The following is a 13230-nucleotide window of genomic DNA, read 5'->3' as shown; positions in this document are numbered from 1 at the left end:
GCAGCTATGGATGACTACCGACATCGTCTCAACTTTTATTTTGGTGCTATATTTACCCGGGTTTTCAACATCCATGCAGGCCATCGTGTCAACATCTATTCAGTGCCAAAGTGTTTGCTTTGATGGCTTTTTAAATTTCCAAATTGTCAAATTTGACTTGACACGGTCACCATTCGGCTAGCTGACGCTAGATGAGCATGCACTCTCTCTGTCTGGCAGTGACATCATTGGACCGCTTCAGTAGATCAGCTTGATGTTGGTTTGTGGCTGGCGCAGCGGCGTTTCTGGCTCCACTGCTGTATGATTAAAATTTTAAGCCAGCCATCCTGTCTGTCTGCCTGTCTCCCTCATTGACTTACCTGCTGCCTCTCTGTCTCTGCATTTTACCCCGTCCCTAAACCCACTGACCCCGCACCCTTCGCCTCTGCCCCCCCTCCCCTCGTCCTTGCCCCCTCTCCTGCCCCAACTCAGCTCTCTCAGTTGGACCGGGAGGCCACTCCTCGGCACAAACAGGAGGTACAGCTCCCTGTCTTCAGCCCTTGTGCTCCGTGATATGTGCCGCCGCTCCTTTGTCTCTCCAGTTCAGCCTTTTACCGACAGCACTTTGCCTGCGTTCCGCTGCTTTCCAAACGCCATAACGATTTGTAACAGCACCTGGCAGCCGTGAGCGCAGAATACTAGACGCGGTTTGACAGGTGTCCGGCGAAATACATGATTCTCTGTTGAAAAGGGAACACTGCAATTCGATGGGTGCTGTAAGAAAACAGAGTAAATTGAAATTCTCTTTTCTCTTAAAGAGCCTACAAAGCACCAGTACATGTTCCTCACTGTTGTGGAACATAATAACTGTTATCACTAAATAAATATATAATTAAGTCCCGAAATTTGATTAACAAGCGCAGTTAATAAATGTTGCATATTCATTAGCTCATCTACATTAGCAGTTGTGTTCATTTTGCGTTTGCGCCTCAGAAAATAATTCATATGGTTAATGTAATTATCCTTTGTTTGCAGAGGGATTCAGTAGCATCTTAAATGCCGTTTCCCTCCATAGACGGCTGCACAGAATAGCGATGCAGTGACAGCGGCCACAACAGTCCTCAGGAAACATAAGTGTAACCAATTCATCCCATGGCATCCCCTCCTGTGCACATCCAGTATTATCTCACAGCCCATTCAGTCATGCACATCAGGTGACAATGTGGTTTGACTGCGTCGAGTCGATGTGATTGCTGCAGTCGAAAATTATGTTGACGCCCCTGTTAATGCATATCCCCCCCCCCCCCCCCCCCCCCCCCCCCCCCCTCTCTCTCTCTCTCTGTTTCTTTGTTGTTCCACTCGTCCTCCCGTAGTTCCTGGATAAGTCGCAGGACGTCTTGCTGAAGCACCAGGCCAGCATCAATGAGCTGAAGAGAGCCTTGCGAGAGCCGAACAGCAAGCTGATGAACCGTGAGAAGCGTCTGTCAGGGACCTCCCCGAGTGGCACGCCCGAGAAGAAGGCAGTGAGTGGGGGATGAGTGTGTGTGTGTGTGTGTGTGTGTGTGTGTGTGTAGAGGGGAGGGGGGGGCTTGGGGTCCACTCTGGCTGATATCTCAAATCCAACAACCTCTGATGTTTGATATTCCATAAAAAGTGCATTGATATTCCAGTCTCGCCGCTGTCATGTTGAATCCCTCTCTCTGCTGCTCGGAGGTTAAAAGCAGGCATGTTTGGGTCATATTTTGGAAACGCTTTTGTCTCGTAAGTGTTTTGTGTGCTTTGTCATCGTCTTTGAATAATTCAAGCTTGAAGAGATGCCAGTGTGATCGTAGACAACAGAGCGAATGAGCGTGATTAGGGAAAGTAGTTTGGGTTAGAAGATGTTTCTCATGCAGGCGGTGCAAAGACTTTTATCTCCTGCGCCAAGGTGTTACAGTACGATAGGGCTCACAGGAGCAAATAGACAAATCTGTGATGTGTTTTAAAGATGTGTGTGTAATGAAATGCATTCTATCCATCCCTGGTGTACAAGAATAATTCTGGCAGCATCTCAGAGGTACTTGAAGATGACTGACAAGCGGCTCATGAGGAAACAACTTGAATAGATAAGATGCGAGATATTTTTTGAGATTTACACAATGCAAGGCACTTGAGAAACAATTATCTGTTATCTGTTTTTTTTTCCCCCTTGATTGCCTAACAGCAATGTGCTTTCTTTATGCCGGATCACAAAAGCTCCCAGAGCTTTGATCACTTTTTTGTAATTATGCTATTGAAGATAGAGTACTAAGATTGTAGTCTTCAGATAGTATAGTTCTGACATTGCTGGTGCCCAAGATGTCGACAGACAATCTCTCATCTGTTGTCTGGGACAATCAGATTATGCCCATAGAATGTCAAACATTCTCTGCGGCAGAAAATGTAATCTGCCATTTGTCTGATTCCAGGCATCGGTGGGTATTATTCTGTTTGACTGACAACAGTTAAAGGTCTGAAAAATCTCAGCGCTCTTGACTGTCTCCCAGGGAATCAGTGGAACTTAGCCCTTTGATGTAGTTACAGAAAGAAAAAAACATGTTTGCATTGCAAATATGTGCTGATTTGGTTATGTGGATTCGGTCGCTGTCAGGTACAAGCGGAAAGCGCCGGAGTTCTCATGTCTTTACCTTCGAGTCCTTTCATTAAAAAGTTCGTACTGAATAGCTCAGTCAGGTCCTGTCAGTACTGATTCTGTCTGCCTTTACCCTTTTTCTCTCTTTCTCTCTTCCTCTATCCCTGCTGCATGAAACGGTATCTTATGCATCTTCCTAAATGACTCTCTCATTTAGAGTCGGAGCGCTAATGGCTGTTCTTCCTTCTCTTCTAAACTCTCTCCTCTGCCCCTCGTCGGCCAGTCGGTGGGCCGAGCGGTGGGAAAAGACCCTGTCAACAGCCTGTCTGTTGAGGGTTTCATCCAGAAGACTGTGGTGGCTTCACCTGAGGTTGCACATCTCTCAATGCTTTTTTTTCATCATATAGTATACTTAGCATTTGTGGTTTGATGAAATGTCGTGTACTGCATTCTGTGCATTGTAACTTTCCCTCATATGCCATTGATGTAATATCCAAGAAAATACAACCACATATTCTACAATTAATCCCTAAATGCAAGCGCATGTTTACCAAAACCTGAATATGTACCTGTGGTACCTTTTGTACATTCTTCTGTAATTCAAGTTTCATTATTTGCAGTAGGTCTGCTTGGCATGTCTAACTATGTTTAATCTATACCAACATGTAGGGCTCTGAGGAGTGGGTATTGATTGAAAAACAAGACACTTATCAACAAGACCATGACTGGAAGGCAGAGGAAAAGAACAAATCTCTCACCTCGCCCCCATTCATGTCTGATTCCTCTTGGGAGAAAAAGAAGGAGCTGGAAAAAGAGATAGATGTTACCAAGATGATACATATTGAGGTAGGGGATGACAGAAAAAAAGAAATGAAAAGCCATATTGATGAGTTTCCATCACCAAAATCATCTAGGGAGGCAGATGAATCCTGTGAGCCTTGGCCGACGAACAGAAGTCGTTTTGTGGTTCAATTATCTGAGAATGCAGACTCGTTTCAAGACAAATCTCAAGGTAAACCATCTCAAGCCTTAGACCCTGAGGCAAACAATGATGTGGCCCCAGGCTCACGCCAGATAAAGGAACATACAACCTCTAAACAGAGGAAAAAGAGGAGACCCCAGAGTTTAAACCTGGGAATACCTGCAGAGCTCATCTACAAGGAAGAAAGCGACGGCTCTACCGGGGAAGAAGATGAAGGTTCGGACTGGGAGGACAGTCCAGAAAAGACGTCTGACGCAGGAAATCATTGCGAGTCATCTCCGGTGGTGATGATGAAAGATGGATCAGGGAAGGATCAGTCTGTCAGGGTGTGTAAAGACAGCAAGCAAGAGGATATATCAATAGGCGAGAGCAGCGAGGTCTCCATTCAAGGAGCAGACCAGGTGAAGAGAAAAGTGAGTCACGTTGAGCTGGCAGATATAGACTCAGGCTCAGTGAATGGACCGGGAAAGGTAGAAAATGATTCATTAGCGGAGGTTAAGGACGAGTGCATCATGAGCCCGCAGGTGCGAGGGAAGAGCCTTATTGACAACAAAGAGCTGGCAGAGGTAAAACTCAGACAGGTCAGGACACACGAGCGGAAAATCAGTAGTTCTGGGGGAGAGGATATTGAGGGGTTGTTGGGGGACAAAGTTCAGAGGAGGTCGTTTCACCGGCTATCAGGCAGCAGCTACCAGTCGGAAATCACCCGGATCGTTCCTCTCAAGCCGGAGAGGTCAAAGAGCATAGCGTGCAAAGATGAGAGGGACAGGCCGGGGCAGGAGGAGTCCGCGAGGGTCCTCAGAAGGGAGTACCGCTGGTCGGTGGGCTCTCCGGAGGGATCGTCCGACCTCAACTGGACCGACGTCTCCACGTTCCATCAGGCGTTCGCCACGGATCTGGAGGCCATGGCTAAGTTTGAGACTAAAACGGAGCAACACGATGATAGTTATCAGTCTGCTAGGGGAGCCGCAGAAAGTCAATTGTTCGGCTCAAAGGTTTCAGCGCTGCCCAAAATGGCTCCGCCAGCCCCGCCAGTGAAAACACAGAAGGCCAGGGAGTCTGGGCTAATACTGCGGAACAGCCGAAATGCCGGCAGGGAGCCTGGCCTGGACGCAGCCAAGAAGAGACACTCGGTAACTCTGCTTGGCATCTGCTATTCAGTCATTGGAAATAAAAGCATCGCATGAGCTTCAGACACCAGACTCGCACACCATTTTTCCTCTGTTTTTTTTTTCTCCGTTTTCAGTGACTTGAAATGCTCATACACCTTCCCTATACGTGCCTGTAGGAAGAGCAGGCAGCGTTACTTTTGGCTCTGTCTCGGAGTCAAAATCAGTAGAGCAGCCATCAGTGCATTTGCCCCTAAAAAGTTTGGACTTTTTGGCAACTCAATTTATTCCCTCCCCTCGCCTCCACCCTCAACATGTACCACAATATCTGGCAAATCTGTACAACTCACTACTGGCTGTGAAAGAACTTGTTAAAAAAGAAACAATGAATATCTCATGTTTTGGTTGTTGGCTTGTCTTCCCCTTCCCTACTTTTCTGAGCCTCACATTTCCTTCCAACTCACGTTCTCCTCTGTCAGAGGGTTGCAAGGAAAGAAAGGCTCGCATATTATCATCGCCGTGATGATTTTTGCACATCTCCATGCTGTTTCCAAACTGAAAACACAAAACAAATGATTTATTTCATACTAATGTTACAAATGAAACCACTTGTTTGCGGAAAAGGGAGAAAAATGTCATCATCATCCATTACTTTATGCTACAGATAGCTATCATCTCACACAAATGTAGATAGTTTATTTGCACACAAATCATTCTGAAACTAGATCAAAATGATTAACTGGAACTTAACAGAATTCCCAAAATGTTGCTTGATCCTTTTGTGCGGTGATGATAATTCATAAATCAGATGCGTTTCTATCCACAACCTGAACTGGATAGAAAGCTGACCGGTGTTATGAACACATTGGCTCCTCCAAATGTGAAAAAGCAAGCGGGCAACGACACAGCCAGACACCACATCCCAATGCCCTGGCTAGAGTCAGATTTGCCGCTTTCATTTCACTGTCGGCATCATTAGGAGCTTGCACGCATTTGGCACTGGAATGAAAGGAATTTGAAGTGAGCAGATACGACAGCTTTCATCATTGCCCACCTTTTCATCTGAGTCAAGGTCTTGCACCTATTGGATTAAACAGGCACGAGAAGAGGTGTTGTCACCTCAGTGACAATCATAACCTGCGTCAGATTGAACTCTGGGTGTGGAAAACATTACGTGGTCTTCCAAACATGTGGAATCACTTGTCTAGTCATTTTGACTGGCAGCGCTTTGAAAGGCACCTTGATAGCACTTGTATTGTGAATCGCACAATATCATTTGACCATTTGAATGTTCCCCTGTTGAAATTCAAGGTGCATAGTATTGCAACACTTTCTGATTCGCTTTTTTTCGGGGGGGCAACGAGTGGCTGTTGCTATGCTGAAAACCTGCTCATAATACAAACTGCATGACTCTCTCCTCTGGTCACTGCTCATTCTAACAAAGAAACCTGGCTGTAGATGATGTTTTTCTGTTGCGATAAGCTCACCTCTTTTCTGTCTTCTAAACTGTATTGCTATGATGCTATGCCGCTGTAGAGTAGAGCTTGAAATTCACGCCTGAGTCCATTAGGACCCGACTGGATCTGCATGGACCCAGTGGGCTCATGTCGGGTCAGGCTGAATTTCTCACCTAAACTTGGGTTTGGGTCGGGCTGCATTTTAAAAACATATTAAATTATTGATTTATTAGCTCTTCACTCTCAGCAAATTTGCAATTTTAGGCTGTTGCCAGATTTTGGCTCCCAAGCAGAAATACACCAGGATCCCAGTTTAGGTTTGGACTGAAATACTTTGGGTTCAGGTTAGGCTGGGCTCAAATTTTCAGGCCCCACTGAAGCTCTACTGTTAGGATATCTGCTCTTCTGGTAGTCTGTTTGTCCAGTGGCTATAGTTGAGCTTGTGCTAACCTCAGTGTGCTCTGCCCTTTCCTCTGCTTCCCCCTGCAGGAGCCTCTCTCCACTCCTGCCATTTACGAAGAGCCGTTCGCTGATGCCAAGGTTGTTCATTTGTATTTAAACTCTTCACACGCCCATCTCATCTCCTGTTTTCCTCTTCTCCATTGTTTACCCAATGTTAGATTGCTGCGGTCTTCCTCTTTGCATCCCTCACAGGTAAACCGCATGCCTCCTAAGTGACTGTGCTAGCCTCTCCTGATATATGAAAAGGTGTCACATATCAGGAGATACTAGAGCAATGCAGCGGGGGATTTGCAAAGATCAAAGCCAAGCCTCATCAAAGCCAAACCTCGTCATTGAAATGCTTTCGGTTATTTTTAAAAACAAACACAACTTCATTTTGTGCCAAAATGCAGAATGAACCGTGTCACTTCTCTGCTTCATTGGCAGCTCATCCATCACCATCCTACACAGTCATTAATCTCTTCTATTCATTTTGACATGATTGCATGCCAGGTGATTTTGTCACTGCGTAAACACGGTACAGTATGCCGCATGCTTTATGGCTTTCATTTCGGATCCTCCCCGAACCCCACCTTGAAACATCGGGACGATACCACCCATCCCATCCCATGTCTCGGCCGCCGTCAGTCCGCCCGCGGTTGTGTGACGTCAGAGCGGCGCTCCTCTTTGTCTGTGCCCGCCCCCCCCTCCCCTCCCCCCAGAAGGAGCCGGGGGACAGGAGGCCCCCGCCCGGCGCCGCCTCCGAGGAGGAGCAGGAGCGGGACACCGTGGCCTGCATGAGGGAGACCCACCTGGGCATCGAGCGCAAGTGCTCCAGCATGACGGTCAGCTCCACGTCCAGCCTGGAGGCCGAGGTCGACTTCACCGTCCTCATGGACCTGCACTCCGGCGCCGAGGACTTCTCCAAGGGCGCGTCGGAGCCGGGGGACAGGGAGCAGCAGCAGCCGGAGGTGGGCCGCGAGGACTTCGAGGAGATCTCCCGCTTCTACTCGGCCCGTCTAATGGGCTCCACTGACAAGTCTCCCGTAGAGGAGAGGCTTCCCGAGGAGCGGACGCACCATGAGGTAGACAGATACATGTGTCCGTCCCCGCTTCATCACCATCACCCGCTGGATGTTTCCCCTGCCTGGCTGAGTCGAGTTGGCCATAACTACCTGCAGCCTTTTTTTAAGTTGGACCATTTCTTGTCGTGATTGGATTTTTCTTTTTTATGTTTTATTCATGTTTAATTTTTGTTCTAAACCGTTTTAGCCGTTGATTTATTCATTTCTGTTTCATCCATTGTGATTTGTTAATCGTTCAAGTGTTTCTTGAAGCTCCCCTGCAGCTGCACCATCATTGCTATGCTTTACTGTAATCAAGCAGACCAATATAATAAAAAAGTTCACAAGTATTTCACTGTCAAGTTAACAGTATTCAGGTGCTTTGTTCTGAAATGTATGCTTCCCATAAGCGATGCACCATCTTTTCAGTGATGATCCTCAGTTCTCTCACCACAGAACATCCAGTAGAGAACAGTTTTGCTTGATGCTGTCTGACTGTACCGTACCGGTTGTGTTTCCCTCAGCCCCCGGTGGCAAAGAAAGACGCCAGTGCTGTGAGCATGGCCCATATGCTGAGGAAGGCCGATGCCAAGATGGAGACGCACACCAACGGATCAGAGGTCCACTCCAACATCATGAATGTCTCACCACAGGTAAAGCAAAGTGAACAGTAAATTCACATATCTGCTTCCTTCACTTTCCCATTTCCCTCTCATTGTCACATGCTGCATATACTGTATACTTATACCTATACTGATACCTTTCACAATGGTTGCGTTATTTCATTTAGTAATTCATATTTAATTAAGCAGTTGATACTGTAAGTAGGAAACTGTGAGAAAGCCATACATCTTAATAATCCATACTTTTGTGATATTTCCCAGTCGTACAGACTAGTTAACATGTTGAAAGTGTCAGCTGCATATGTTTACATAACCCCACGTTTGTTTCTTTTTTTAATTGTTTTTATTGTTTGTATACTATTTTTATATTTATATTCTATTTCTCCCCACTGCTGTATCTGATTGCAGCTTGCAGCAACGCAATTTCCCCACAGGGATCAATAAAGTTTTGTCTTATCTTATACATTAATGCTGTTACATTTTTACCGATTTTTAACCCACAATATATACAAAAGGGAAAGTGAGGAGAACAGGACAGTTGAAGGTCATTTCCCTCACTCTTCTCATTGTAGGAACGATCCCATCAATCACCCATTCTTTTCCCCGATATTATTGGAGACAGCAGGAAATAGACTTATCAATTTGCAATGGAGAACTTTGACGCCGTATTTTTCCGCAGCTCTGGAGTGGGTCTTGATTAGAGCAAGTGCCATATTCTTTGGCCGTCAATGACATAATGGCCACATTCACCAGACTTGAATGACATAATAGCATCATTATGGAGTGATTAAAGTATTGACAGGAAATTAATGAGGGTGATGAAAGCGAGTGGAAATCCCATTCATCTCCGGAGGCAAAGATTTGAGCGGAGGCTGTCCCACAGGTGCCTTATTAAAGTTTAATCATTGCCAGGCTATTTTGCCATTCGGCTAATGGCGCGGATGAACTCTGGCAATGATGTAGAGGGGGAGGGGGGGCTTTTGAAGCGCCGGCTCCGAGTTGAATCAAATTTCCAAAGATGTCAAGAGTAAGCCCCCGGTCGCCTCTATGTGTGTATCTGCAGCAAACGGAGGATGACGTCAACTGTGGGGAGACAAAGGTCTCCGGCACTGACGTAACTCCGCCAGCAGAGGGAGACATGGTACGTCTCTCCGGCTCCTCCTCAGCAGCACAAAGGCTTGGCTGTTGCTCTGTGCCAGCTGTCTGCATGTCAGTGATGGCGGATGAATTTGGACACTATTGCCACCAAATTACAGTAAAAGGAATTTGTTGGGCTTTAGGATTGCCTTTATAAAGGATTTAGTAAGTATACACAAGCTGTTAATGGTAAATCCTAACAGTGGCTAGATGCTTTATGTGTTGTTTTCATTGCAAAACCTTTTTGAAGCTCATGGAGGCAACCTTGCTGTGCAGTTTGCGCATGTGCTGCCCTGAAATGAAGCTAAAGGTCTCTCTACTGTATGATGCAAAGCTTACTGCATCAGGCATAAGGGTGGACATACACTACATGACTTCGACAAGAGTGAGTTTCAAGAAATGAGAATATTTCTGGTGAAGTGCCAGCGAAATTTGACTAGGATCGCAAGGTCGGAGCTAATTAGTCACATAAATATCAAAGAGATCTTGTCGTGTGCGTCCACTTTCACATACAGTAGATGTGTTCAGATTTTGCTGCGCTGTTGCATTAAGTGGATGGGATGTTATTCTGCTGGGCTGCCTTTTGACTAACAGCTGATGTATACCTCCCATGCGTCTTCCCAAAGCAGTGTTGTGTGATCATGAATTTCCCGCTTCCCTGATGCAGATATCCTTTTCATATTAGGGAGTTATCTTGATTTTTTAAAAATATGATATACATGAATCTCAAGCAAAACCAGAATTTTTCACTCTGTTTCACTCTGTCCTTCAGAACTATGGCGTTGTCAGCCAGAGGGAGGCACCTGCTACCCATAAAGAAAATGGCTCGCCTGTAAGTATCACACACGTTTGTTTGCTTTCTACTGTAGATATTCAAATTGGTCGCAGAATAAGAAAGTCCGGCCGATGTGTCGTTGCTGCCTTCTCTCTCATATCCTGCTGAATAACTGGAACAACCAATAATGTTACAGCACAACATGTCCACATTGTGATCCATGTGTGTGTGCATAATGCTCACAGAGTAATTGTGTTTAGTGCTATGATAATGGCTAATTGTCCTGAAACAAAGCCCTTTGTGTTGCGAATATGAACATTTGCGTGCATGTGTGCTCATCACTCCATGACCACCACTTCAAAGCCTTTCCACCCCTGCACCACTGCATAGACTGCTTCCTCTGTGCGAGTGTGTGTGTGTGTGTGTGTGTGTGTGTGTGTGTGTGTGTGTGCCTTTGCCTCGTGTCCCTGTGTCTTTGAACAGTGCAGCTGGTTGTAGCGGCGGTATTGATTACTCAGAGTATCTGCCCTCTAATGACTGCGCTCTAGGTAAAAGCAGGCACCCTGGGGAGAGAGTCTGTCGTGTCCCCGCTGACCGTCACCGCCGAGAGCGTCACCTCAGCAACTACGACTCAAGTTACCAAGGTAGCTTGTTATCTGTTCCCACGGTTACCGTTTAATAGCCGGAGTTTGGACTCGGCCCACCACTTCCACATCTACATTCCAGGTTTAATTACGGCGATGACAGTTTAGAGCAAGACTATTCCCCAGCAGAGGGGATCAGGTACCGCGGGGATCAAATAACATTCACTAGACTGACATCATTTGGCATTTTGTTTGAATCGAAATGACAAGGCAAAAATGTGTTAAGTAATTAATTGACATGCAATATAATGGAGCTGCTGGTATTGAAGTTTTTCATTAACAGCCACAACCTTCTGCCATGATTTTCCAGACATTTAAAGTAATGATCAGTAACATTTTCAAATTGCTCCTCACTGTTGAACACAATAGTGATCCAACCTATATCCAATTCATGAAAGCTTTTACATGTGCTGTTCTGAACACCTGGTGTCTGGTAGCTCTTTCCTGGGATAAATCCTCTGCTGATGATGCATTTTATGTTTCCGAGTTGTTGGAATAAACAAGAAGAAGGGTAGAAGACTGGGTAGTTAGCATGAGCAGTGATAGCCACCATGGCTGAACAGACAAAGAAAAGAGCATCAACTAAACTCAGCATTAGTCACTGGGTACACTGCCTACCATATAGGCTTGTCACTTACTGTATGTGTCTTCCAGACTGTGAAAGGAGGCTACTCTGAGACCAGAATCGAGAAAAGGATCATCATTACGGGAGACGACGATGTGGACCAACATCAGGTAGGGAACAATACAGCAAAAATATTGAAATACCTGTGTTTTTAAGCCAGCTGGTCATGAAAACTACTGTGGATAGATAACTCAGTAGCAGGAAACTACCAGCTAATGTAAAAAGTGAACGATCCTGTGGTGATATGCTTCCCCAGGCCCTCGCCATGGCCATCCAGGAGGCCAAGCAGCAGCACCCCGACATGCTGGTGACGAAAGCAGTGGTTATCAGGGAAACAGAGTCTCCCACCGAGGAGCAGCAGCGCAAAGCAGAGGTATGACGAGCTCAGCGTTGAAGATTCATATCACCGGCATGAGATGGTCATCTGGCAAGACCGCAGGCTGCAAGATAACTCTGTTCAGTGCTTACAAAAAGTAGTAAACTTGAAGTGTATTTTTTAAAGTATACTTAAGTATAAGAAGTGTACTACCTTTGTACATAAGTATAAGAAGTGTAGTAACTTAGGCAAACTATTAGTGTACTTTTCAGTGTACTATTTTGTTACTTGTTGGGATTAAATTGGCCCATATTTTAGTTTATAAAATGTATACTAAGTTTATATCTGTATACATTTAGTGTACTTGAGGTAGACTCGCATAAATACTAGAGTGTACTAAGGTATATTTGAACTTCTGACTTAATTGAACCACTTTCAAGTTTATTTAAGTATACTAGTATCATTTAAAGCAGTGATTCTCAACCTTTTTCATATCAAGGACCCCTAATTTAGTCCACATTAGAGCCACAGACCCCCATTTGATGAGATTTTGTCTCTTGGATCAAAATCTGAGAATATTTGTATTGTTAGATATGATTTTGTCCAGAATCCCATGACTATCTGTATTGCAGGTAGAGAGATAACAGTGAAACTATGATCAAAACAGTCATTATTCTACATTCTCTAATTGTGTTAACTTCTTGTAAATTAAATAATGCTGAAGTTTATCAATTCATCAATTTGCTGGGGACCCCCTGGAACCCCCTCAAGGACCCCTGGTGGTCCCCGGACCCCACTTTGAGAACCACTGATTTAAAGCACAAGTAAGCCTAAGTATAGACTGCTATTCTCAGTACCTTCTGCAGAAGTGTAAAAAGGTATTCAACAAGTCTAAGTAGCATTAAAAGAACAAGTATAAGCCTAAGTACACTGTTCTCAAGTGCAAGTACAGCAAAAGTAAAATAAAAGTATACTCTCTTATTTGTAGTTTTAAAGAAGTATATCAACAGTGTAGTAAAATGAACTTTTTTAGTATTGATACTCTGAGGAATTCATGTCACGGGAGTTTAGCTTTCCTGTTTTGTGATTAGCGCTTTCTTGTGCTGCAGTCCTGATCGGCCATGGTGGCTCCTGAGACGGGGTCCGGGAGAAACGCCCCGTCCGTCCGGCCGTCTCGTCTCCTGCCCCGCCCCGCGGCACGCCACCGACCCAGAGGACGTCCTACCCCACTGTGTATACGCCGACACGAGAGCAGGCTGCGTTCGAGCGACGCGGCGGACCTCCACTCCTGTCCCTTTAGCCAAACCGACTGTGACTCCGACCGGCCTCCGACCCGGCCTGCCGCAACCCCCTCCCCCGCCCCCGCCTCCCACCCTCCCCCGGCACGTCCCGCCTGTGGAATAACAACATACCTTTTTGGTTTAAAGTTGACCCCCCCCCCCCCCCCCCCCCCCCATCACAGCTATT

General features: G+C 45.7%; 1 protein-coding gene across 5 annotated transcripts in view; it reads left to right on the top strand.

The window, feature by feature from the left end:
* Positions 1 to 13230, top strand: part of LOC139927715 (band 4.1-like protein 1) — a 61351-nt gene extending 48121 nt beyond the window's left edge. For 2 of the 5 annotated variants that reach the window (XM_078283641.1, XM_071919957.2), the window contains exons 13-21: positions 1353 to 1502; positions 6628 to 6678; positions 8168 to 8296; positions 9330 to 9407; positions 10176 to 10235; positions 10727 to 10822; positions 11477 to 11557; positions 11704 to 11820; positions 12873 to 13230. In XM_078283641.1, the coding sequence (XP_078139767.1) occupies positions 1353 to 1502; positions 6628 to 6678; positions 8168 to 8296; positions 9330 to 9407; positions 10176 to 10235; positions 10727 to 10822; positions 11477 to 11557; positions 11704 to 11820; positions 12873 to 12878 (768 nt within the window). In that variant the 3' untranslated portion in view covers positions 12879 to 13230. The remainder of the gene's footprint in view (positions 1 to 1352; positions 1503 to 6627; positions 6679 to 8167; positions 8297 to 9329; positions 9408 to 10175; positions 10236 to 10726; positions 10823 to 11476; positions 11558 to 11703; positions 11821 to 12872) is intronic. The other 3 variants (XM_078283642.1, XM_078283643.1, XM_078283644.1) reach the window with 3 other exon arrangements.

This window comes from Centroberyx gerrardi, chromosome 5 (genome assembly GCF_048128805.1).
Source record: "Centroberyx gerrardi isolate f3 chromosome 5, fCenGer3.hap1.cur.20231027, whole genome shotgun sequence".
In the NCBI taxonomy this organism is placed as follows: Eukaryota; Metazoa; Chordata; class Actinopteri; order Beryciformes; family Berycidae; genus Centroberyx; species Centroberyx gerrardi.
Note: the sequence above shows the minus strand (reverse complement) of the source record. Positions and strands in the feature narration are given on the sequence as shown.